The sequence below is a fragment of the Aotus nancymaae genome, unplaced genomic scaffold, assembly GCF_030222135.1.
Source record: "Aotus nancymaae isolate 86718 unplaced genomic scaffold, 86718_ANA_hifiasm-v0.15.2.pri h1tg000033l, whole genome shotgun sequence".
Classification (NCBI taxonomy): Eukaryota; Metazoa; Chordata; class Mammalia; order Primates; family Aotidae; genus Aotus; species Aotus nancymaae.
The window spans coordinates 14,718,179-14,745,626 of record NW_026988447.1 but is presented as its reverse complement, the minus strand read 5'-3'; the positions used below and the strand labels follow the sequence as shown (position 1 = coordinate 14,745,626).

General features: G+C 38.8%; 2 protein-coding genes across 5 annotated transcripts in view; one reads left to right on the top strand and one right to left on the bottom strand.

The window, feature by feature from the left end:
- Positions 1 to 4,480: 4,480 nt before the first annotated feature.
- Positions 4,481 to 22,698, bottom strand: TIGD4 (tigger transposable element derived 4). Its single transcript, XM_012448551.2, has 2 exons — positions 22,432 to 22,698; positions 4,481 to 14,185 (listed from the first exon to the last, which is right to left on the bottom strand). The coding sequence occupies exon 2, from the start codon at positions 13,634 to 13,636 to the stop codon at positions 12,098 to 12,100; it is 1,539 nt and encodes a 512-aa protein (XP_012303974.1). The 5' UTR covers positions 13,637 to 14,185; positions 22,432 to 22,698; the 3' UTR covers positions 4,481 to 12,097.
- A 214-nt stretch (positions 22,699 to 22,912) lies between these two features.
- ARFIP1 (ADP ribosylation factor interacting protein 1) overlaps positions 22,913 to 27,448 on the top strand; it is a 123,997-nt gene continuing 119,461 nt past the window's right edge. For 2 of the 4 annotated variants that reach the window (XM_012448550.2, XM_012448546.2), the window contains exon 1: positions 22,914 to 23,050. The gene's annotated coding sequence lies outside the window, so the exon portion shown is untranslated. Of the gene's footprint in view, positions 23,051 to 27,253; positions 27,361 to 27,448 lie in introns of all 4 variants that reach the window. The other 2 variants (XM_012448547.2, XM_012448548.2) reach the window with 2 other exon arrangements.

Here is a 27,448-nt window from a genome sequence, read left to right as displayed (position 1 = left end):
GCTACTTAGGAGGCCAAGGCAAGAGAATCGCTTGAACCCTGGAGGCGGAGGTTGCAGTGAGCCGAGATTGTGCCACTGTACTCCAGCCTGGGCAACAGAGCAAGACTCTCTCAAAAACAAAACAACAACAATAAAAGCCTGATGTGTTAGCTCAATCTCCTCCTCAGCAACTGGTTTCTTTCTTTCTTTTTTAAAGATTTTGTTCAGCTTTTAATAATGAAGACTTTATAAGTGGTGGAAAGATGAAGCAAGATTTCTTAATAGTGAATCTTCTGAAATGTTAAATAAATTTTATATACAGTTGGCCCTTCATATTCATGGGGTTCCACATCTCACATCTTAGGATTTAACCAACCTCAGATAAAAAATACTCTAGGCCAAAAAAAAAAAAAAAAAAAAGTATGGTTGCATTTCTACTGAACATGTACAGACACTTTTTCCTTGTCATTATTCTCTTGACAATACAGTATAACAACTATTCATATAGCATTTATATTGTACTAGGTATTATAAGTAACTTGAGATGACTTAAAGTACGTAAAAGGATATGTGTAGGTTATATGGAAATACTACACCAATTTATATAAAAGGTTTGAGCACTCACAGATTTTGGTAACCAAGCAGTTCCTGGCCAATTCCCCATGGACACCAGGAGACGACTGTACATGTCCCTTTTCTGAAGAAAATCCAAAGCTTTATTTGTATTCCCAAAGGGGACTTGTAATCAAAAGAGATTTTAAAAACATAGCATTCTTCCTACTCACTACTCTGAGTTTATTTATTTATTTATTTTGAGACAAAGTCTTGCTCTGTCACCCAGGCTGGAGTGCAGTGGCATGATCTCAGCTCACTGCAACCTCCGCCTCCCAGGTTCAAGTGATACTTCCTCACCTTGTAGCTGAGACTACAGGTGTGTGCCACCATGCCCGCTAATTTTTGTATATTTAGTAGAGACAGGGTCTCACACCATGTTGGCCAGGCTGGTCTCAAGTTACTGGCCTCAGGTGATCTGCCTACCCTGGCCTTCCAGAGTGCTGGGATTACAGGTGTGAGTCACGGTGCCCAGCCTTACTCTGAGTTTAATAGGAAAGATGAAGATATTTCAAAATTACCTTTATTCCAAGTATGTCTCAAGTTTCAATGCATTTTTTACTTACTTTGAAATAAACAAAAACTCTCCCTTTATCAGTCTCAAAGTTAAAAAGAAAAACAAAACACAGGTAGCATTCAAAGGCTTAACTTATATAATGATCCCCTGGACCTAGGGAACTTGACAAGGGTTTCTAGAGTTGCTCTTGAGAGCTTTGAACATCTGGAGTCCTCATAGGAGTGGGGCTGCTAAGTCATTAAAAAGTGTTAGCTTTATAGTTTGCCTGATTAAAAATGTAGTATCATCTCCCTATGGTCCCACAAAACCCACTAGAAGCACTTAACTGATTCCCACACAGTGAAACCATTCTCAGGGCAGTTAATTAGGAACTATGCCTTTTCCAGACTCCAAGAAGTTTTCAAACTGCTCAGCATAGTGTGTCTATTATATACGTTATTAAAAGAAGAAAGGTTGCCTGTACTTGTGGTAAAAACTCCTGCAGAAAATAAAAATCAAAACTATCTTGTAACCAGGGGAATTATGTGGAATAAAGTCAGTTTTTAAGAAGTCTGGCTTCTTATTTATTAAACAAAGTGGGAATGGAGCAGGGTGAGAAGAAGCACCAGCTTTCAGTGAAAGTCATTTTAAAGACGCTTGTCCCTGTTTAATGTGCTCATCATAATGCAGTGAGTGACACTCCAGCTGAGAACATGGGTCACTCCAGTGGTAACAGAATTTGGAAGGGATGGTGAACAGTTCTAAAAATATATTTTAAATCTTTTATGGTAAGGATAGCTGCAGAATATAATTAAAATACCAAAGAAAATACCCAAAATTAAAAATTGAGAAACTTATCTTTTGTGTTTCACATATCCTAAAATTAAACTTTTATTTTACCCTTCATTCTTGACACCTGAGCCCCATCCTGTCCTATAGGATACATCTTGTTACTATACTGAGAATAAAAAAGAATGGGATATTGTTTATTAATCACTTATTCTCTACATAAAAATGTGTTTTGCCTTTTGTCATTTTTTTCCTTCAAGTGTTTTCAAATCTTCTTTTTGAGGCTCAAACCTTAAAATACTTAGTTTTCAGGTGGATTATTACTTCTTTTCCAATTACCCTCCAAGTAGGATGTTAATTACCAATGAAGCCATTTTGAGATCACTGACCTAACATAATTCAAGCTGCCCCATGAAAAACTATACCTCAAAACAGAATTAGGAGAACCCTGGTTATTACTTGGCCTGTGCTTTCTTATTACATACTACATTTACACATATTTATAAAGAAGTGGCAGAAAGGGAATCAGATATATTAACAATACTATTAAAATCCCTTTTACTGTTTCTGTACAGGTGTCTTTTATAGCATGACCTATGTATTTGTTCCATAATGCTCATTTTTACCAGCTTATAACTTATGGATGTTTGGTGCAGGGCAGTTACGGGGATCTCAAATGGGCTCGGTTCAGGTTTTATTTCAAGATTAGTTCTGGGAAGATTTCCTTTCCTCACCCTCACCATCTTATGAGGTCTTTAGGCCCTACTGCCCTTCTCTGGGGAGTTCAAGGAGAGGTTGCCCACATAGAGAAATGGACAAAATATGCCAAGATCTAAGGCTAAGACTGGAATCATTTCTGCAAGGTGGTCACCAGGAAAAGTACTGGCTGCTGTCAAATGAAGTCCTCTCTAGGGATGCTGAGAGGAGGAAGAAGCATTTCTGCTAGCCCACAGGTCCAGGCAATGGACATTGCTCATTCCAGTGGGGTTGGGCCATCTGCAGAGCCAACTCAGCTCCCACAGCTCCTTGACCTTCAAATAATGTCCCTCTCAGTGACCTTGACTCAAATCTTCCTCATTATTGGGAGGCTCCATTGATCTTTCTGCTCTCAGTCCTCCAGCTATTTTCTTTCTATACCTGGAGGGAATATTTTCTAATGTTGAGTGGAAACTCCTTTTTCCTCAAACTCTACTGTCTCTCTAACACTCGGCTATGTTCCAAATCCCACTATTCTGCTTATGATCCAGACTTTCAAAGACAAGATGGGAAGACCTCTCACCTCCTACATTTTTTTTTTTCTGTAAATAAGATAGCTGCTACTTCCCAGCCCTAACTACAGGCCAGGCCCTGCAAGGCTTGCCCTTAACCTCACGACATTTTTCCTTACTCTAGAGACTGCAGTTCCTGAACTGATACAGCCTCTCTCTCGCAGAGCCTTTGTCCAGAATGGTCTTCTCCTTTCTCTAGTCTCTCATGCCTACTTAAATCCTATTTATTATTCAAATCTCAGGTCTTGGCTCCTAATACTTCAGTGAATCTTTCCCTGACCTTGAGTCTAGGTCAAATTCCCATATTATACAATTTTATAAAAGTAGGTGCCACTCCTTGAGAGCATTTATTGCAACTGCAATGTTACATTTGCTGGTGTCATTATTGGGTAGTGTCTGCTTCCCCCACGATACTGCCAGTTCTATGAGGGCAGGGATTTTTTTATTCACTCTCATCATTAAATCCTCAGTGCCTAACATCAGGAGCATATAGGCCTTTGCTGAATAAAGTCATTTTTCCCCCCGCTACAATCTTTAGAGTTACTAGGATTGCATCAGTTCTATTTGTGAAAACCCCCTCAGTAACTAAATAAATTAAGGAAGACCAATCTGGACCTTCAAAGGATTTAGTATAATTTCTCTAACAGAATAATTAAATCTGGAGGACAATGATCAAATTTAGAAGAAAAGGCTGGAAGTTGAAATTCCACTTGTACTTGTGGCCTAATTACAATCCCTAATTCCACTTGTACTTGGAGCCTAAGTACAAGTAGATGTTGTAAAAGGTTATTAGCCTTGTAGTAGACTTAAACTGCATGTACTACAATTCAGGAATGAAGAAATATTCTTTTTTAAACAAGTTAAACTTTAGTTGCTCTCAAGCCCCCATTTCCATTTGGTAGCAGAAATAACAAACTTAATTTTTTCTCTTAAATATAACTAAGTGTCTTGGGCTGCGTGCAGTGGCTTACACCTGTAATCTCAGCACTTTGGGAGGCTGAGGTGGGCAGATCACTTGAGGTCAAGAGTTTGAGACCAGCCTGGCCAACGTGGTGAAACCCCGTCTCTACCAAAAATACAAAAATTAGGCAGGTGTGGTGGCACACATCTGTAGTCCCAGCTACTCGGGAGGCTGAGGCAGCAGAACTGCTTGAACCCACGAGGTAGACGTTGCAGTGAACCAAGATCACATCACCACTACTGCACTCCAGCCTGGACAACAGAGCAAGACTACTTCTCAAAAATAAAAATACATATATATATATATACACACACACACACACATACATATATATATACACACACACACACATATATATATGTTTGTATTATTCAGACATTGTAATAAACTGTTCCCTAGTATAACCTCTGGATGCAGGTGCAGGACTTGTTATACATACAAAAGGCATAACAAAACAGTAAACTAGGCACTCTATTGTGTGGGGTGACTATCTTTTTGCAAAGCACTCCAAGAGTTGAGAGATGCAGTTCTGGAGCTTTTTTTGGGTAATGGTTCCTCATTTGAGCAGGTAGTGACATGAAAATGAATCCTATCTCTATGCTAAGTCTATTTTGTAATATAGAATATAAGGTGTAATACCAGCCAATAACCCAGGCAGTGACCTTACATTAATAATTAGAAGAGTTTCTTGCCTTAGAAGAAGTTAGGGGAAAACAAAACAAAAGCCAAGTCTTTATTCCTAATACAGGAAACAAGACTATCTGTATCTTTTAATTTACTTTTTCCATTGAGCAGATATTTAATCATATTAATGGCCTGCTATGTATTTAGTAAGTATCTGTTGGGGAGATATAAAGGAATTATACAATAGTCTCACCTTTAAAAATATTCATAATCTTGTTGAGATTTGACAACTAAGAAAAAAATAATTAAAAGTAGAGTGAAGTGGGGCTCTTAATCTTTTGATTTTCTCCTTGACGCAACGGCTGAGTTTTCTGATCAAGGAAGCAGACTCCTTTGGCCTTAAATTAGGTTAATGTACAAAGATGAACATATAATTTATTAAGTTAAACCAGCAAGTCTAGTTTTTCACCAATTCAACACTATGCTATAGTTTCTATTTTACTTGGAAAGGAATTTTCTAGCCCTGTGGTGATGGTAAAATGTTCAACAAGAAGAATTTGCAAGCCAAATTTAGAAAATAACTTCTTCAGTTCAGGTCAACATCAGAGCATATACACCAAACTATAATAAAAGAAATTTTTTAAAAAGTTTGAGCCTAGACATTTCATTGAATATATAAACATCTATATTGAATCAATTCTCTATTAGAAACATTCAAGTGGTTTCAATCTTTTGTTTTTGTTTTATGCTATTATAGTACTGCAATCTTTTTTTCTGAGGTTCTGCAATACAAAAACTCTGAAAACTTTTTTGTAACCCATTTTGTGGTAAAAGCTGAGCGGACGCGAACTTATTTAGCAATAAAACCTACACAGCTATTATACTCTTCACATATCTGACCTCACATGAATATGTTTCACTGAAGAATTATTTCATTATAGGGTGTTTTCCTAGTACCCACTGGAGGTGTTATATAATAAAGAGCGTATGCATATATTATCTTTTTCAAATATGAGAAGTTTTGAATTCTGAGATGCATATGTCCCAGGGTTTTGAATATGGGACTTTGGAACTGCATACATTGCAACAAATATCCTTAATATTTTGATGTGTCAGGATAAAAGTATATCGTGTATACATATTAAGTCAAATTTTCTGGGTTTGAATCCCCGTTCCGTTGTTTATTAGCTGTAGCTATACTTACATTTTCTCATCAGTAAAATGGGGATAAGATTTTGAATTATTCTGAGGATTAAATGAGGTAACATATGCAAAACACTTAAAATGTCCGGCAATTAGTAAGCATTTAATACGTCAGCTATCATATAATTATGATAACAGAAGAGTGTACCAATTTATAACCAGTTTATCTTTCTAACAACAGTGAATCTATTTCCTCATGCTTTTGTCTACATTTGGTATTATCGTTTTTGTCTAATGTGACAGGCCAAAAAACAGAGAGCGATATCCCATTGTTTTGCTTACATTTCTTTGATTTCTAGCTATGTTGAAAATATTTTCCTACTTTTATGAATTATTAGTATTTTTATACTTTTTCTTGAGTGTCACCATTTTATAAAGATTTTCCCTATTACAATATTTACATTTTCTTTTACAATTCCTTATTACAGTATTTGCATTTACCTGTATTTTTTCTTAGTATTTGCAAGCCTGTTCGTTACTTTGTCAACCTGTTTGTTACTTTCTTTCCTTCCTTCCTTTCTTCCTTTTCAAAGCTTAATCCTTTTAAACTTTGAAAAGGAAGAAAGAATTAATTAAAATGATTAATTTTGGTATACAACTTTTTAAAAATCCTACAGAGTTAGCCAGTTGCCCCAGTACCAGTTAAATACCATTTATTGAATAATTCATCTTTTCACCACTGATTAAAAACTCCATTTTTATCATATACTAAATTTCTGGTCTTCTTCTAGATATTATATATTAGTCCTTTGATTTATCTATTATTTATTTTCTTTTTTTTTGAGACCGAGTTTTGCTCTGTCACCCAGGCTCAAGAGCAGTGGCAGGATCTCAGCTCACTGCAACCTCTGCCTCCCGGATCCAAGTGATTCTTGTGCCTCAGACACCAAGGAGCTGGGATTACAGACACACACCACCACATCCGGATAATTTTTATATTTTTAAATTTTGTATTTTGTAATTTTTGTATTTGTAGTAGAGCCCCACATTGGACAGGCTGGTATCGAACTCCTGACCTCAAGTGATCTGCCCGCCTCGGCCTCCAAAGTGCTGGGATTACAGGTATGAGGCCACTGTACCCGGCCTGATCTGCTAAAATTATTTCTCTTGCCCACACCATATCGTTTTGACTTCTGGTAGGCCATATACTCCATTATTTTGATTTTTCAAAATTTTCTTAGGTATTGATACACATTTATTCTCCCAAATGAAAATCAGAATGCTTTTGCAAAGTGTTCAACAAAACTGCCTTGGGATTTTGATTGGAATTAACTTGAGGAAAACTAGTATATTCCATATTGAGTCTTCTCATTTATTCAAGAACATAAAATGTCTTCATTTCTTCATAAACTTTATGTATGTTACATAAATTTTAAAGTCCTTTGTAATAGCTACAGCTGATTAATAAGTTCTGAAACATGCATGACCTTTTAGTTTTTAGTGAATGGGAAACTAAATTAACATGTGAATACCTTTATTTATACTACGTAGTTGAGATGGACTGAATTTTTGCGTCCCCTCACCAAAATTCATATGTTCAAGCCCTCACCCTCAAAGTGATACTTGGAGATGAGGGATGAGGGAGAGGTAATTAGGGTTAGTTGGGATCTTCATGACGGGATTTAGTGCCTTTATGGGAGACACCAGAGAGCTTACTCTCTCTCCATGCTCCCACAGAGAAGAGGTCATGTGAGCACATGGTAACAAGGTGGTGGTCTGCAACCCAAGAGGAAAGCCTTTATCAGAAACCAACCATGCCAATGCCCAGATCTTGGACATCCAGCCTCCAGAGCTGTGAGAAATAAATTTCTGTTGTTTAAGCCACCCTGTCTATGATATTACAATATGGCAGTCCAAGTAGATAAATACAGTAATGTATTTGTTACTTAGTGTGCCCCCAGATTCTGGGTTACTCCAGGCTTCACAGGTTAATTATGGCCCATGGAAATAGGACAATTGAAACATGGCAATAGAAGGGGCCACTTTGTTTGTAAAGTGCATTTTATTATATTGCTTTGCATAAGGATTGATTCAGGAAAAATAAAGGATTCTAAATCACCATTTTTCCTCATTCAAGATGAAAAACTTCTTTTTTTTTTTTTTTTGAGACAAGGTGTCTATCACCCAGGCTGGAGTACAGTGGCATGATTTGGCTCACTGTAGCCTTGAACTCCTGGTCTCAAACAATTCTCCTGCCTTAGCCTCCTGAGGAGCTGAACTACTAGCTCTTGCCACCATGGCCACCAGCTAATTTTTATTTTTCAATTTTGTGTAGAGATGGAGTCTTGCTATGTTGGCCAAGCTGGTCTTGGACTCCTGGCATCAAGCAATCCTCCTGCCTTGGCCTGAAAATAGTTTCTGAGCTTCATATTTCTAGAAATGCTGGCTTCCCTATTTTATTGCATAGAAGAATGCCAATAAGAAAACTGTTACTGATGTTTACTGACCACATGTTAACATTTGGGCATATTTGGAAGTAGTCACATGGAAGTACAATGTAGTCATTCCTTATAGTTGTGGAACTTTACTAAATGCATTTATATTTTTATATGCAAAATTTTCTTTCAGTTTCATTTTATGAATGGAGTAGACTCAGATTCAGAGAAATGGATGTCTATCACAAGGTAGCACAGAACCAGAGTTTGATTTAATTTATTCCACTGAATGAAACTTTTTCTGAGAACTTATTGTATGCACACTATGGTCTCCACCCTAGGTCTTTCTGTGCTGTGGTGGTAGGATTTTCTCTTAGTTTCCTGACTCACTTAAGCCATACTGTACTTACTTAACTCAAGTAGCTCCTGGTGCCCTAAAGAACTAGACTACCACTGGACTCTGAACCCACAGCCAGATGTGTGGTGCTGCCTCTCCTAAGGTGCAAACCTCTCTCTGACAGTCCCTCCCAAACTGGAGCCCCTTCTGGACCAGCAATGGAAAAAGGGTGTCTCTTAACAGCTGAGGTTTTTGCTTGGAAAGCTCTCTTTCAACCCTCTCTTTTTTTTCCCCATTCTGATTAATCCATTTTATATACAGTGAAAGGGAGGTTTGAGATTTGATCTCAGGTCCAAATGAGAAGCTAGACAGACAACATGAAACTCACAGGCCTTAATTTACTTATTGTCCTACTTTGTCCTGAACCAAACATTTCACTAGTAGTTCAGTGGCCATTGCTAGTGAAACGATGTCCCAAATTCAACATAAGACTTGCTCTTGATGAAGCAGAAGGAAGCAAAAACATTGCTGAAACAGTAGGAATTTGCAAGGCAAGAACAATGAAAATAATGCCACATTTAATTGAAAAACAGACAAACTAAATCAAGTAGTGTTTTGAAAAGACAAGCAATATTTAGTTCTCACTTTGTATTGATTGTGTACAGAGAAGATAAATCAGGAGCAAGATATGTAGCAGTGATTGTCAATATCTGAGGAAAAGTTAATTCCTAAAATTATTATTCAAAAAATTGCTTACATGTCTTCTAAACTACAAAAGAGTGCACAGTAACAACTTTTGAATTTAAATCTGTAGGTATTTTTTATTCTTATTTTATAATAGCTTTGTCTTATTTTATTTTATTTTATTTTATTTTATTTGAGATAGAGTCTCACTCTGTCACCCAGGCTGGAGTGCAGTGGCGTGATCTCAACCCACTGCAACCTCCACCTCCCAGGTTCAAGTGATTCTTCTGCCTCAGCCTCCCGAGTAGCTGGGACTACAGGTGAGCACTACCACACCTGGCTAACTTTTGTATTTTTAGTAGGGATGGGGTTTCACCATATTGGCCAGGCTGGTCTTGAGCTCCTGACCTCGTGATCCGCCTGTCTTGGCCTCCCAAAGTGCTGGGATTACAGACGTGAGCCACCGTGTCTGGCTATTTTTTTATTTTTACTTTTTTTGAGACAGAGTCTGACTCAGCTGCCCAGGCTGGAATGCAGTAGCACAATCACTGCTCACTGCAGCCTCAACTTCCTGAGCTGAAGCAATCCTCCCACCTCAGTCTCCCAAGTAGCTGGGACAACAGGCATGAGCCACTGCATCTGGATAATTTTCTTATTTTCTGTAGACATGGGGTCTCCCTGTGTTGCCCAGGCTGGTCTTGAACTCTTGGGCTCAAGTGATTCTCCTGCTTTGGCCTCCCAAAGTGCTGGAATTACAGATGTGAGCCACCGTGCCCTGCCTTGTCTTATTACATTATCTTTAGATCTATTATGCCTCAGAAATATTTATGTCAGACATGGATCGTGTCATATAGGAGAAAAACAGAGAGTGCTTTCAGTATATTTTAAATATTTTCAAAAGAACTACACTGGAACCTCTGTGATTGACTGGTACAGAATTACCAAATCTGATGGCATCCCAGTATTTCACTAGTAATAGTGTTCTCAGAAGAGATCTTATGAATAGCACTACCAGCATGGATCCAGCATATTTTCTGAAGTACTTTGCCCTCAGTCCCCTAAACTCAAGGGAAGAAAATAATAGAATTTTCCTTCATAGAGTACAGAGAAGAAGCATTGTGGTACATAGAAGAATACAGGAATAGGTGACAGGAAACTGCTGCTTTAATTTTGGCTCTGAGATTTTTCAGTGAAATCATTTCATCTTTCCAGGTTTTAATTGCCTCATCTATAAAAATGGAGATAGTTCTTACATCATTAAATATCTGGAATGATTAAATAAAATAGATCACAACATGGTATCAAGTAGAGAAAAAAGGAAAAAAAATTTGAGGGGCCAATATATGCCAAGTACTATAGTTAAAAGTGGAACTCTCAAGGGCTCCTTTAGACCCATGATTGTACCAAATCACAATTTTAAATCAAATATTTAACAAAATGCTTTTAATTTAAATAATCCTATTTTACTCTAAAAGAAACTTTAATACATTTTAAGGCTTACTATTACCAATTCTCAAAAGGAGAATAAATCAACAGTTGAAAAATAAAAATGCTTTCCATAAATATTTCCAGATGTGTCATCTGTTGGCAGACTAATAATTTATGGTAAAAATAATCTGCATATTTTACATTTTTATAAAATATTTTTCAAAGGGGACACTAAATTGAATGTAATAAGTTAAATAAGAATACCATTTAAATTTAACAATAGAAAAATCTCACAAATTATTGTTATATTTTTCTACTATCTCAAGATTACTTTATAGATGGAAATTAATTTCATATAATATTTTAAAACATTCTATAGATAAAACTTTCTCAAACAGAATTTTAATCCAAAATATTACCCATCAAATATGGGGGAAATAAGGATTACATATATTAAAATATGCTAAAAGGACATTTAGTTGTACCTGAAAATAAAATTCAGTAAAATCAAAAAAATAATTAAATATTATAGATTAAAAGCTTTAGCTGTTAAAATTAGAAAAACATCTAGGTACAACTATTAAACTATAACTATCATGAGAGTTTAATAAATATTTCAGTAATATATTTTTCTATTAAACACAAATATACATATAAATATTTAGGAAGAATCCATGTCTTCTGGTTATAGATGACAAACCTGATAGGGTCCCAGCTTTTTATTTGACCTTATATACAAATAACTTGAAAGTAGTAAAACACATATTTTTAATCATTTTGGTATATAGTTAGGTCAAATTTTATTTCTAGTAGTTTTCCATAATTTCTTATTAAAAAGGCCAGCTAATTATGTGAAAAATAATTTAAAATTACTTTATATTTGATATTTAAAGGTCTAGTTAGAATACATATGGCATATATATATATATCTTTATAAAAATAAATATCTAAACTATGATTGATATTTTGTTTCTTAGATTAGGCAGATAAATTAAAATATTCTAGAACATAACCTGAACTCAAAAAAAAATAGAAATCATCAATTCAACGTATAAATATAGCAGAAGAGTTCCTTTCATGTTTGACATATTGACTATATGTGTCTAGGACAGCCCTCTGAAATATATTTTTTACTCCCTAAAACTTTGTTACATAGAAATTTGTAATTTTTACTCAATTCTTATTTACTAGGGAGTTTTGCTATTCAAACCAAAGGTTTTTGCAATTAAACCAAGGATTACTAGTTTCACTTTTTTATGTTTAAGTGGTATAACTCCTTTACATACCTTATATAATAAAATGTATCAGGAAAAGCTATAACTCTTCAGATGTAATACATAGTTACTTAGGTGATAAAGAGTTAAGGAAATTTTCAAGGTCTGCTAAAGAATTTTGAAGTCCGTCATTAATATCTTGACTTCTAAGAAATTTTTTCAGAGTATCTAAAGCAGTGATTGCCTCAGATTTTGATGGTAAAGGCAGTTCAGTTCCTGGAGATCCATCATCATCCTCTTCATCAGAAGTATAAAATCCAGTTTCATCTGATTTACTTTCTTTGGTGCGTACAGAATCATCATCTGGTGCTGTTTCACATGTCTCCAAATCGTCATCCAGGGCAGCATACTCTTCTATAGATAAACCTTCAGGAAATTCTACTCCTGCCCCCAGAGCATGGGCAACCAAATCCAGACTGGTATCGTTTTCTGCATTTGTTATGTCACTTTCTCCCTTTTGAGATTTGAATCCTGCCTCTTCATAGCTTTTAACAATAGTCTCTGGGGTTACAGCCCTCCAGCAAAGATGCAATGTATCAACTGCATCTAGTAGTGAAAATGTAAATTCTTTGCTACCTTCAACAGAACTTAAAAATTTCTTGATAAGACACTGTCGATATTTGATTTTAAGGCTTTTAATAATGCCTTGTTTCATAGCTACACATTTGGAAGATAAACATGATGGAAAGAAAGCTAACTCAATGGACTTTAGGTTATTTACCTCTGGATGTGCTGGAAAAGACTCAACAAAAATCACCACTCTTCGTTGCTGGGCTTGAAATTTCTCATCAAGCTTTCGCATCCATTGTTCAAATACATCTGAGGTCATCCATGCCATTCTGTTAGCCTCATAACACACAGGCAATGATTTTAAACCTTTGAAACAATGTGGACTTCTGTTTTTTCCAATGACAAGCAAAGGAAGTTTCTCTGAGCCATCCATGTTTGTGCCAACCACCAGAGTTATTCTGTCTTTGCATAACTTTCCAACTGAGCATGTTTCGCCTTTAAATGCAAATGTATTCGTAGGTAACATTCGATAAAGCAGCCCAGTCTCTTTTATATTAAAAACATTTTTAGGATGATAATCATTTAAATAATAAGGAAGTACATTTTGGTACCAGACAGTCGAAGGGTCTACTGATGCACCTGTAGCTTCTACAGGTTGAGCTCTGAATACTAAACCATACCTGGATTTAAAACGATCCAGCCAACCATTACTGCACTTAAAATCATTATGGCCCAGCTTCTGGGCAAAATCATTAGCTTTTAGACGCAACATCGGACCATTAACTGGTACATTTAGACACTGAGCAATTCGATACCACCTCATTAATGCCTCTTCCAGATCTGTGTAAAAAGCAGTTCTCAGTCTTTTTCTTTTTGGATCAAATCTTAGAGATTCAAAGGCTTCTAGAACTTTGTCTTTATTCTTCATAATAGAAGACAATGAATTTTTCTTTATTCCATATTCAGCAGCAATCTCTGCTTTTTTCTTGCCACTTTCCACTGCATTTATGATGTCGATCTTTTCCTCAATGGATAGGCTTTTCTTTTTCTTCACTGTTACAGGCAGAGTTGAGGCATCCACAGGAGCTTCTGCCATCTCAGCCAGTGCTTATGTAGAGATTACTCTTCTTACTTCCTGGTGACTGTTTCTTTGATTAAAATTTGTTTTCCAGTATGATACAGATTGCTGCTTTCTATCATACTTCATATATTAAAAATTAGCAAGTGTCTAATAGTCTTATTTCGTAGGAACTTGATGACGAAATATGCTTATATAAAGATCTGAAGAAGAAAATGTTATATGCAACTACAATATTTTAGAAGAGAAATTTCCTTCCTAGAACCTTGTATAGCTCAGTTTATGGTTTATTCATAGTTCTAGAAGTCAAGCTAAAATAGAAATCTCATTATATCCAACCTGTCCAGTCCTGCTGATGTATTTTTGGAACTTCAATCTTTTAAGATGATCCATTTTATCCATGCTCAAATTCAACCTCCTATTAATTCTCCACAGAAGGACTCAGAGATAAGAAGAAAAAATGTTCAACAGTTTTCATGCAAAAATGTTACCCATTAATTTTCAACTTTGTTCATGGTAAAGAAGAAAATGGTAGAATCCTTCTAGAACTTGCCAGTATATCTTCTTCTGTTTTTTGAAAATGTAAAAAAAAAAAAAAAAGCAGCAATTTTAGCAGTATGTCAATTGAATATTAAAAAGAATACTTACACAAATTATTATGCTCTTAATAATGAAAATAATAGAAACATGGTTCTGAAATGACAATAAACAGTTTCCAAAAGAAATGCTTACCTCCCGAAAGGTGTCTCTGTAAAAGCTCTCTAGTTCTGCTCTACAGATTTGTATTCTCACTTGCCTTTGAATGCTTTGTAATATATAGTTCTGAAATAAATCAGATAAATTTAATCTATTCTGAAAATGTGGGCTTACCAAAATTAAAGAACTAAAAATGATGCTGGATAGATGCTTGGTGGCTATTTTTTACATGAGGTCACAGACTGAACCCTCTAACTTCTCTAAAAGAAAACATAGTCAGACAGAAGTCACAAGGTTCAACTTTTAATAGTACATGGGAGACAGTGTCTCTTTTATAAGAGTCTGACAGAAAATGCTTCACTAAAAAATCAAATCAAGTGATAATTCTATTTTTAAAAAATCTAAATCCCATTCTACCTAAAAGCTTAAAAACCCAATACTTTTATTTTTATCATTTAACATTTTTCTCTTCTCTGTTTTTTTAATCTTATCCTGTTAGTAGGCTAAGAATGCAGTAACTTCTGTATTAATTTGACACATTAGCTGAATGTATAGAGGCCAGAAACACTGGACAAAAGGCATAGAAACAAACAATTAGGAGAGTATAATGCAGAAAGAGATGTAGACTAAGAATAGGAAGGATAGTGACCATGAGTCTTAACGTGTCAGTCATCTACTTTCTATCTTTAAAAAAAGAAAAAAAGAAGGTGCAAGCCACTTCTGAATTGAGAAGTCACTCTGCTATTTAGTACTCAGTGATCCCAGGCAGTTTACATAACCACTTGAAGCTTCAGCTTCCTTGTCTGTAAAATGGGAATAACTACAGCACCTACCTCATTATTGTGCATTCAAAGAGATTCAATGAGAGAGTGTAAAGCTCTTAGTACAGTATTTAGTACTTTAAGAAAGTGCTCAACAAGTACATGGTGATGATCTTATCATCATTATCTGTCTCATATCTTTTGGCTGTGTGAATCTACAATTTGTAAAACTTTATAAAATCTGACTTGCAAACAGAAGCAAGGATCTCACTTTACATCTATACTCAAAGTAGGGCTTTTCCTAAGCCATGAGAACAGTAACAGGCCCCAGATGGGCTCATCTCTACTTTACCAAGTCAGCATTTCCCTTATCAGAATCTATGGGGCTTTGGGCCTACTAGGCCAAGACAATAACAAGCTAATTTGATGAGCGCTGTTACTTCTGTGCGAATGTGGGCGCTCCATTGATGAGCGGTGTAACTTTTGTGCAAATGTTACTTCTGTGCGAGTGTGGGCGCTCCACGGATGGGCGGTGTTACTCCCACGCGAGTGTGGGCGTTCCACGGATGGGAGGTGTTACTCCCGCGCGAGTGTGGGCGCTCCACGGATGAGCGGTGTTACTCCCGCGCGAAGTGTGGGCGCTCCACGGATGGGAGGTGTTACTCCCGCGCGAGTGTGGGCGCTCCACGGATGGGAGGTGTTACTCCCGCGCGAAGTGTGGGCGCTCCACGGATGGGCGGTGTTACTCCCGCGCGAGTGTGGGCGCTCCACGGATGGGAGGTGTTACTCCCGCGCGAGTGTGGGCGCTCCACGGATGGGAGGTGTTACTCCCGCGCGAGTGTGGGCGCTCCACGGATGGGAGGTGTTACTCCCGCGCGAGTGAGGGCGCTCCACGGATGAGCGGTGTTACTCCCGCGCGAGTGTGGGCGCTCCACGGATGAGCGGTGTTACTTCTGCGCGAGTGTGGGCGCTCCACGGATGAGCGGTGTTACTTCTGTGAGAGTGTGGGCGCTCCACGGATGAGCGGTGTTACTTCTGTGCGAGTGTGGGCGCTCCACGGATGAGCGGTGTTACTTCTGTGAGAGTGTGGGCGCTCCATGGATGAGCGGTGTTACTTCTGTGCGAGTGTGGGCGCTCCACGGATGAGCGGTGTTACTTCTGTGCGAGCGGTGTTACTTCTATGCGAGTGTGGGCGCTCCACGGATGAGCGGCGTTACTTCTGTGCGAGTGTGGGCGCTCCACGGATGAGCAGTGTTACTTTTGTGCGAGTGTGGGCGCTCCACGGATGAGCGGTGTTACTTCTGTAAGAGTGTGGGCGCTCCACGGATGAGCGGTGTTACTTCTGTGAGAGTGTGGGCATTTCATTCTTCTCGCTTCCAGGTTTCCCAGGTGATGCGTGCCTTTTTGCACAAAATCTTTTGACAAAACTTTTTGCCACAATTATTCTGCCCTTGTTGCCCAACTCAAAGGAAGAATTTTTATCTTAGGAATTACAACCAGTAAAGGAATTCTTTTTTTAAAAAAAGTGTCACTTCGAAAAAAGTCTTAAAAATAATGATAGCCCAGGGTTTTAATTTTTAAATGGTTTTACTACCTGTATTCCAAATAACTATGGAGGAAGGTAAAACTGGATTTCATTGGTCCCACAGTTACAATGTGGTTAAGAGCAGTCCAGAATCTAGGCTTTTAAATGTCAAGTCAGCATTCTTTTCACTATATTACAGTATCTTTGAATCACACTGGTGGGGTCTCCTGTGACCCCAGTTACAGATTCTATGCTTCCAGCACCAACCTAAGCCTTCCAATGCCTTAAAAATAGAAAGCAACATTAGGCCTCCATGGAAGAATAGGCCATTATGAATTCTATGAACACAAATAGTAACTCTATCTGTTAGGGAAGGCTAAGCTAAGTAATAAGGTTTGACCATACAACTAACATTAAAAATCTTGCTTGTATATGGCATCTCCTCTTACATTTTCCTGTAAATACACAATTCTTTCAAAATAAAAATAAAATGCTTGCTCTTATTAGGAAGATACCAACTTTCAGAAATTGATGTAGTGAAAACCAATTTTTCAAAAAAGACAAAACCAACCAAATTTACTAAGAGAATCTCCCAACTCCCTCCCTCCTTTCTTCCCTCCCTCCTTCCTTCTTTCCTTCCTTCCTTCCCTCCCTCTCACCCTTCACTTCCTCCCTCCCACAATCCCTCCCTCTCTTTCTTTCCCTTGCTTTCTCTCTCCCTCCTGCCTTATCTCATTTATCAGAAATAAAATCTGTCATGTCAAATAACAAGGATTATAGAAAAAGTAACTTGAATTTCTTCTTTTCTCATCCTTGTTAAAGCAATATAGTATATATTATAAGAGATTACTCATTATCTTGAGAAAATTGAAAATGTGGTAACTTTGTTTAGGAAGATTATGTTTTTCCCCTGAGTTAACATTAATCAAAGCTACCATTTTCCATGATAAGATACAATATATATTTATTCCTAAAAAAATCACATTTCTAATGCCAAACAGACAAATTAGACTTTTTCCCTAGAAAAGAATAAGGCATCAATACTACCTGATCAATGAGGGTGACATTCTCCAAACTCCAACAGTACAACATCTGGGATATTCTTTTGCAAGGAGTAATGGCAGCAGCTAATATTTCTCAGAATAGTCATCCTCTCAAGCTCATTAATCATTCTCCCTCTTGAAAATATTATAGCAGAGAAATGCTGTATTAACATGCTGGGGAGTATTTTCTCTACGTCAACAGTTAAGCTAATAAGAATATGCAATTGACCAAAAAAAGACTCACCAAATTAATTTCAAATTAAAAAAAATGGTCACTCCTACTATTAATAAGAAAAACATAAATCTTCTTTTAAAAAAAGAGATACCTTGTTGTTTTTGCCTATCAGAATGGCAGTATCCAGTGTTTGCTAGGGTGAGGTAACAGGTAGTTAGGCACATCAATTGTTACAACACGCTTATGGAGGGCAAATTTGCAATATGATATATAACCTTAAAACTGTGTATAACTTTTTATCTAGAAGGTCTATATCAAGGATTTTTTTTTTTTTTTTTTTGAGATGGAGTCTCACTCTGTTGCCTAGGCTTGAGTGCAGTGGTGTGATCTCAGCTAACTGCAACCTCTGCCTCCTGGGTTAAAGCAATTCTCCCACCTCAGCCTCCCGAGTAGCTGGATCTATGGGTGTGTGCCACCACACCTGGCTAATTTATTGTATTTTTAGCAGAGATGGGGTTTTACTGTGTTAGCTAGGATGGTCTCGATCTCCTGACCTCATGATCTGCCTGCCTCGGCCTCCCAAAGTGTTCAGATTATAGGCATGAGCCACTGCGTCCAGCCTATATCAAGGATTTTATCCCAAAAGAATAATTAAAGATGTAAAAATAATTTGTTATAAATGTATTAGCTTTCTATTGCTATGCAACAAATTACCATATACTCAGTGCCTTAAAACAACACCCATTTATTATCTCACAGTTCTGTAGATCTTAAGTCCACGCAAGATGTCGGTCAGAAACTGGGCTCTTATCTGGAGGCTATGGGGAAGAATTTCCTTCCAAGCTCACTCAGATTGTTTGCAGAATTCAGTTCCTTGCTGTTGTAGGACTACAGCCTCTAGTTTTTTTCATTGGCTGGTGGCAGGGACTACTCTCAGCTTCTAGAGGCTTTGCTCAGGTCCTTGTCTGTGGCCCTCTTGATTTCAGCAATGTAGAACATTCCTTCTGTAGACTCTCTTTCACACTTTGAATCTCCCTGACTTCCTCTACTGCCAAAAGCAGGAGAAAACTCTCTGTTCTTAAAGGGCTCACTTGATTAGGTGAGATCTACCTAGAATATTGCCCTTTTGATTAATTCAGAGTCAATTGATTAGCAACCTTAATTACATCTGCAAAATCCTCTTGCAAGTAATATAATCATAGCAGTAATATCCCATCATGTTCACAGGAGAGGGAATTATACAAGGTAAGGGTCATTGGAGTTCATCTTAGAATTCTGCCTACTACACAGGACTATTCCCTACATTGCTATATAATTACAGACAAAATTGAAAATATACGACAAAAAGGATGCATTTCAATAAATTATGAAATATCTAATACTGAAATACAATTATGCCACACAAAGAGAATATTTAATGATATGAAAAAATTCCATGATATATTAAGTGAAAAAAGTAAAATATAAAATTATATGTCAACAAATACAACATATAGTAAAAATTACATCAGAGCAGAAGCTCATGGCTATTCCTACACAGCTCACTTCCAGCAAACCATAGGTTGTCAATAATAATTTGTTCAACAAATGAAGAAATATATATCTACATCGATATAAAGAAAAATACACTGACCAAAATGTTGAATGTTCCCTCTAGGTAAATGAATTATAAATATGTTCAGTTTTTTTCCTCTTTACAGTTAAAAACACTTTTACAGCTCTAATATTCTACTTTTTTTCTTCCATAACAGTCATCTTAATGTTCTACTTTTGCACCAAGTTATTTAAAAAGATCAGTATTAGAAAACATAAAGTTGGCATTCTTTCCATTCAGAATGTCTAGGGGTAATGAGTCACTCTCCTTTTATCAGTAATTTATGCCGCTCTGCAGAGAATCAACTACTTTCCAAACTTAAGAAAGCTGTCACTCATTGTCTTCTACAAATAGAAACTGTATCCACTTAATCCTGCTTGTACTATTATCCTAAATAGCAGGAGTTGCTGGTATTCTGGAACTTGCCTGGTGTACAGCAGACAACATATTTCCATAACTCAACCATAGTTAGTAAATTTCCTAGTGCTTTAAGACAATCAAGTAAGTCCAAAGTTGCAAAGGACTGTTTAGTATGCTTCAAACTGCCCTGTAATTTCCCTCTTCTATGCTTTATTCTCTATTCATAAGAGAATAAAGGACTAAACAGTCCTTTGCAACTAAAGTGTCATATTTATGTCTATATTATTATCTATACCTATCTCTATTAGTTGGCTAAATTAGCACTCTTCCTTCAGGTATATAAAAGAGAGTACTCATTTGCAAGATTGAGGCCAGATCTTGGTAAGCCTTTAAGGCCAGGATAAAGAATTAGATTTCATTGAGTATGACACAAATGCCATTCAGGGCTACTAGAGTTCCCCACAAGCCCAATGAATAAACAGCACCTGATTTTTCGAAAGCCAAATAAACAGTCAATAGCAGTGCAAGTAAGTGAGTAGATAATCTCCATGTCATAAGTATATATGGAAGGCAGCTATTCCCATTTTTTGTCTCTCTCCAAAAATAAATGACAATTTAGAGAAAAGTAGTAATCTTCTATTCTAAACAAAGTGAGCAGGCAGGGTCCCTCAAGTTTTAGGGCAAAGGAGGGAAGGAAGGAAAAAAGGGAGAGAGGGAGGGAGGGAGGGAGGAAGGGAGGAAGGGAGGGAGGAAGGGAGGAAGGAAGGAAGGAAGGAAGGGAAGGAAGGGCAGATAGAGGGAGGGAAGAAGGAAAGAAGGAAGGGTGGAAGGAGAAGGGAAGAAAGAAAACGAGGAAAGGAAGAAAGAAGAAGAGTGAGGGAGGGGACAAAAGGAAGAGGGGGATAGAGAGAAGAGAAAACAAGTCTCCATCTAACCAGGGCTAGGCTTAAAATAATGTTTTTCAATTAGTACCCAAAATATTTCCCAATCCAAAGAATACTGGTTGCTGCTTCCTTTGTCCCAAAGGATGTATAGAATTCCACTATTTTCCATCACCAGCTGAAGTAGCTTCCAGTGTTTTCTTGGAGCCAGACTACACTCTAATTTCCTTTGGGGCAGCGGAAATCATGGAAAGATTAATCCCATGTATATATAGCCTTGCACAGTGTAATACTGTGGATGAGGATTAATCATACACAGTACCTGAATCTCACTGAAGAGTATCTAACTTGGTTAGTATCTGCACCAAGCAGAAGTTAGCATTAGTTCCAAGTCCATCGGAATCTCCAACAAAACCTTCAGCTGTCAAGGAAACTATCCAGCTAAAGATAAATTAAAGCAAGTCTTCACCTTTGCAAAATAAGAAACACCTCTAACAGTCTAACAGTTATATTAACTTTAGTGAAGCTAAGCATCCACAAACTCAAAAGACAGCTAGCAGGAATCCTTAAGACAACAGCCAACTCAAACAGTTCAGTACTCATTGTCCGCATCATTTAAGCACTGCTGTACCGTACCATGCACTTCTTCCAAGTCACCCTTTTGAAACCCTAGGAATAACACCTGTACTTAGCTGCAAGTTCTGTAGCCGCTCTGTTCCTACACAATTACGGCAGTAATGAATTTAAACTGGGATTCTTTTCTTATAATTGAGAAGACTAATGGTCACCAAACCAAGACGGCTTTGTACAGAAAAATTAACAGTAAGCTATAAGAACTGAAGTTACAGTTTGAGTGGGTTGGCATATATATTTGCTCCTTTCTTTTGTTAAAGATAGGACTTAAGATGAGAGATTTATGTTTTGGAATTTCAGTACTGCTTTTGTAAGAGATGGTATTCTGGAGAGCTCAATCAATATTGTTATTTACTTTGGAAACATTTATGGTGCCATAGGTATTTACTATTCACAGATCTGGGGAAAACACCTGCCAGGGATATTTCACTACACTGAAACTCCCTGGAAATCTGCAGAGGTAGAGCTCTGCCTTTAGGCATTAGTCATTAAAAATACCTTGTCAGCTACTGTGACAAGTAAAGGCAGCAAAGAAGTATGGTCTAAAGAAGGGTAAATCTCACCATGTGCACAGTTACCCTTCACATTTCTACAAGCGAAATGGGAGTAAAACTGAGCAGCTGTCAAAGGAAAAGCAGTCCAGCAGTTCGAAGGGATATACTGTGGATGGACCAACTGTACGGTACTGTATGTAAATGAACTTCAGGTCTGCTTAGCGCCACGGAGGAGCCACGCTTTCCCACCACTCAGCGCTGGGGATGGAGAGAGTAGTGCAGGTTGGGGCCCCATTTAGGAAACTATGGAAGGCTCTGAGAGAGAGAATTGTTCAGCAGTTTCCGTGTCAGGACAATGATCTATTTAAGAAGTAATCGGGCAAGCAAAGAAAGCAGAGCTCGGTCATCTGGAAGAAGAAAGAGGAGCAGGAAAGAAAAGTGTCAGGGAATCTACTGTGAGAGAGCAAACAAAGCAAAAAGCAATCTTAAATCCAGAGCAAGTAAGAGCTCAGGGAACGGGGGTCTAGCCTTTCCGAAGGGAGGGGGCTCCCCAGGCGCGGGGGCAGCGGGAGGGAGCGCCCGCATTCCGTCTGCTGCCTTATCCTCTCATCCTCTCCACCACCCCCACCCTCCCCGCGGGACTGGAATAACCTTCTTCGTGCTCTCCGGTGGCTGAGAAAGCAGCTTTGGCTCTTCTGTGGTAGCGTGGCGGTGAGCTACATCCACCTCCACCTTCCCGGCACCGGCTCACGGTCTGATGGGAAGACGCCTAACGTGTGAGGCTGGAGTGTGTGAATGAAAAAGAGGGATGCGGAGGGCTTCCAGAGACTTCCGACCTCTCAAGACCAGGCCGGCGCGCCCTTCCGAAAGCTCTCAGCTCTGGCCAGTGCCTCTGGACCCGCGCGCACGCCCTTTTACTACTAGGTCGCTGCCAGAAAACTACCCGGGCAACCACACCGCCAGAGTCCCGGATGTGGTTGCTAGGGCAGCAGCGGGAGGGCGTGGCCCGCCTCCCGGAGAGGGGCGGAGGGAGCCTCGTGGGAGGTGCGCTGGCACCACCGAGACGTGGCTGGGCAAGGCCAGATTGAGGGAGAGAGAGGCCGTCCAGGGCCAGGGACAACGCTACTTCCGGCCTCCTCACTTCCGGCTTCGCTGCTCTTGGTGCTGGTTCTGGAGGCCGGGTTGAGAGGTCGCAGGTCCGGCTGTCCTGGGCGGTTGGTCAGTGTGAATTTGTGACAGCTGCAGTTGCTCCCCCCCGCGAGGAGCCAAGGTGCGTGGGGGAAGGGGAAGAAGGAAAAGGTCCGGGTCGCGTTTCCGCTTACTTCTTGCCAGGGTTGAGGCGATTCCAGAGAGCGGCGGAAGGGATAAACCTCGACTTAGACGCTACCAAGTTACCCTAAGACGGGTGAGGGCGGAGCTGGCTCGCCGGGGAAAAGGCGGGGGAAAGATGGTTTGAGGTGGTTGGCTGGGCAGACACGTAGCCTCCGGGTTCGCCGTTCTCGACTTTCACAGGGCACGCCTCTCCTTAGTCTGTGCCATATCTGCCCAAGTATTCTACCTTTGGTTTCTGTTCCTTCAGTCCCTGTCCCTCTGAGTGTGACCCCGAAACAGTCGAGTTAAGGTGTAGGACCGGCCCTTGCAGGGCGGCACTCTTGGCTTTGCATACACTAGGTGGGGAAAAGGGTTGCAGGATCCAGAATTCAGACCTTTCTTGACAAAGTGTCGGAGTGGGTCACCTTCAGGCTTGGTATCCAACCTTCATTTCTCTCCTCCTCCCTGCATTCCCCACTTCCTCTCTCCCTCAGTGGGAGGAAGGGAGATAGTGATAGTCCCTCTGAGAGGTTCATCTGGCAGTGGTGCAGGAAGGAGTCCTGCCTGTGAAATGTCCCAAGCCTGACTGTGCATCTGAGGACGTCCAAGGAATGCTGGAGATTTGGAAAGGGAGTTGTGCGGTTGTCTTCCGCCCCATTCCTGTTTGCCAAGTTGCTATTGTTTACGTGTCTAGGAAAAGGAAAGAATTTTTTAAAAAACAGTTTTTAGACGCTAGACGTTTTTCCCTTTTACTTCATTTTATTATTACTTCCTTTGTTTTGTTCTTATCTTCCTCTTGAGCCCTTTGATTTCAGAAAGTTTATGCTTTACACTTCCTGCAGATCCTTTAGCCGCTCTTAGGATTTCTGTGCCCCGCCCCTACCCTGTTTTCTCCTAAAGTATGTAATTCGTCTAACTCGGTTCCTATTGGTAAGAAAAAGCCAGAAGAGATGCAGAACTTCTCACTAACTTTTACTTTCATACTTTCACCTGCAAGGGTGTGTTCACGTTTGCCTTAATTAACTTAATTGGCATAGCAATGTGCACGAGAAATGGTTACCTTAAGTCAGCCATCTGTTAAGGCTGCAGGAATTCTCTCTCTCCCCGCCCCGCCACCTCCTCCTTTCTCTTTCTCTCTCTCTCTCTCTTCTCTTTCTTTCTTTCCCTTCTTTCTTTCATCTTTTTTGAGACAGGGTCTCACTCTGTCACCCAGGCTGGAGTGCATTGGCACGATCTCGCCGTACCGCAACTTCCGCCTCCCAGGCTCATGCGATTCTCCTGCCTCAGCCTCCCGATTAGCCGGGATTACAGGTGCGCGCCACTACCGCCTGGCTAATTTTTGTATTTTTAGTAGAGACGGGTTTTCACCATGTTGACCAGGCTGGTCTCGAACTCAGGGCCTCAAATGATCTGCCCGCCTGGGCTTCCCCGAAGTGCGGGATTACAGGCGTGGGCTTGTGCGCGCGGCCAAATTGGCCATTTCATTGCTGTTCTCTCAGGGCAGCTAGAGTCGACTATATTTTACTACTGTTTTAATTCTATTTTCTTATGTTTTTCCTGTGTTTTTTTTGTTTTGTTTACCTTGCTTAGCGTGACCCACGTCTTCTCCCAACCACTAAGTCTAACACAGTTTATCTGAGAAAACTTAAAAGAAAATGTATTTTTCTGGATTAAATTCCTGCCCCAGTTACTTTAGTTCCCATTCAAATTGATAAATTGGTTTTCCTTGGATTATGATTTGCCTTAGTCCTGGATGATGACTTGGGGTCCATGGCCTAAGGGTCAGCAACTTCAGGGGTCTTCCTCATTCCCACCCCTGAAATTATATGCAAAATCTTGTTTGAGTGAATTTTTTTCCCCCTGGGGAAAATGTCCATTCTTTTTATCAAATTCTCAAAGGAGATATACAGCCTCTTGATAGATTAAAACCACTGCTTAGGCAGTGTCTTGTTGGTGTTAGTGAAAGGTGTGTGTGTGTCTTGTTGAAGTTAATGAAAACAGGTGTGTGTGTGTGTCCTGTTGAAGTTAGTGAAAACAGATGTGTGTGTCTTGTTGAAGTTAGTGAAAACAGGTGTGTGTGTGTCTTGTTGAAGTTAGTGAAAACAGGTGTGTGTGTGTGTGTGTGTGTTTCCCAAAATGAAAATTGTTTGCTTTGGGACCAAGGAAAGTAGAATGCAGGGATTCTTCTAGCTTGATATTGAAATCTGTATTTTGAAACATTAGTGTTTCTAAATTCCTTCATAGACTTAAGGAAATGAGGCTACCTACTTTTGTTCCTGATTCGTGGTTTTGAGGTTTCTTTTTAGGGATAGTTGTTTATGATTAATGCTCTGGAGATCCAGTGGATTTACAAACTGATGTATTAAATATCACCAACCTACTAGGCACAGTTCAGAGTAAAAAATTTAAATTCTAGTTGTACTTTGCTTTCATTTTCTTATTTTTTTTTTTTTTGCTTGAGGCATGTACCTTAGAATTTGATTTAGTCCCAGCTACTTGGGAGGCTGAGGCAAGAGAATTGCTTGAACCCAGGAGGCAGAGGCTGCAGTGAGCTAAGATCCCACCACTTCACTCCAGCCTGGGCAACAGAGGGAAACTCCATCTCAAAAAAAAAAGAAACTAGCTTATGTGAAATTAGTTTCCTTTTATGGTAATAATGAATTCAGAAGATAGGTTATATCTAACACTGCAACAATTAAATTTGTTTGCTTACCATGTGTATTAAGCTAAGTACTTTACATTATTATCTCATGTGATAACCTTATAAAGTGGCTAATATCCCCATTTCTGTAGATGAAGAAAATAAAACTGAATGATTAACTGAAGCTAAAGTAGATTGCTCAGAATTGCACTGGTGGAGCCAGGATTTGAACCTAGTTCAAATCCCTAGTAGTAGTCTGACTCCAGACTAATACTATAGACAGCTTCTACCAGGTGTCTATTATGTCCTTTTTGGAATAAGTAGGAGATATCTCACCTGATTTTCTATCAGGTGTTTAGAAAAGGTTGTTTCCTTTCTTAATCTTCAATGTATGAACTTCTGGTTGAATACCATACTGAGAAGTTTGATAAAAAGAAGTGAATTTGGAGGAGGCTGTTGGTAGAGGTTTCCTATGGGGATGGATATAAGTCTGTGGGGTGTGTGTGTGTGTGTGTATGTATTAGAACACACACACATTCTTGAAATGAAAGTATTATAAATTCTTGGAATAAAGATTCAAATAAGAAGCAGATGGTGTGTGTGTGTATAGGAGGAGTGGAAAATGTGAAAATGAAGATTGTAAGTAATAAACTGGGCATTATAAGAGTCTGGAAATATAAATAAATTTTAGAATAATAAAATTGAGATGGAGGAAAGAATACAGAATGGAAGAAGGAAATTAAACAGTAAACTTTAATATGGCTATGGATGAAAAACCAAAATATTTGTACAGAATGGAAAGTGAGTTGTTCACTTACTATGGAAGTTGATGACTTAGGACCATGGCAGTCTAAAAGTCAGATATGTAGCACTTGTTCTGGCTGTATGAAAATGACTGTTGGTCTGAAAATAATTTTGTTTTCCCTGATCTCTACTAGCTTTTGGCAGTCATGGAAGCCACCGAATGGCTCTTGCAGATTATCAGATATTCTTTATGAGACAAAAGTCTATATTTTCTTTTTCTCTTTTCTTTATTCCTATTCTTCTCTTCCTCTATCTCTCATTCCATTCTCCTCTATTCCTTCTAAACCTTTGTCTTAGGATGGGCATAGGCAGATGTTGCTTAAACCTTTAGTTGTTACCTGAAAAACAAATATAAAGTCTCTTTATTAAGTACATTTTTTTCCCTTGACAAGCATACTTATTTAAGTGAATGCTGTTCTTCAGAGTAGGCAATCTGCTTTGAAATCTAATTCTAGAATGACTGCCAGTTCAGATTGAGACATACAAAAATGAAAAGTTCTTGCCTGGCTTCATCACTTCACCTCAGTCACCAGAATCTGAATAACTCTGGGTGTTTGGAAAAAATCAGATCCTCTCTTGAAAGACAGAGATTTGCGGCTCTGAAGGTAGTTGCAAAACAGGCAATTGCTCAAATCTTTTGTGAAAATATAGCAGTGTCTTTGCCATGTTCTCACCTAAGATAAGAATTTATATTTTATTTTTGTGTATCTGTGATAGCATTGTGCTAGCAGCTCCTTGGATGTTCAAGCTCCAGCCTCATTCGTCCCTGGGGAACAGTGACACACTGCCTTTGGAACAGGATCATAAAAGCAGCAGAGTTAGTGGTAAGCCCTAAATTATCCAGATGGGGGAGTCAGTTCGCCAACTTCAGTTTCTGCTAGCCTGAGATAGTCATCATAACACAAATAAAAA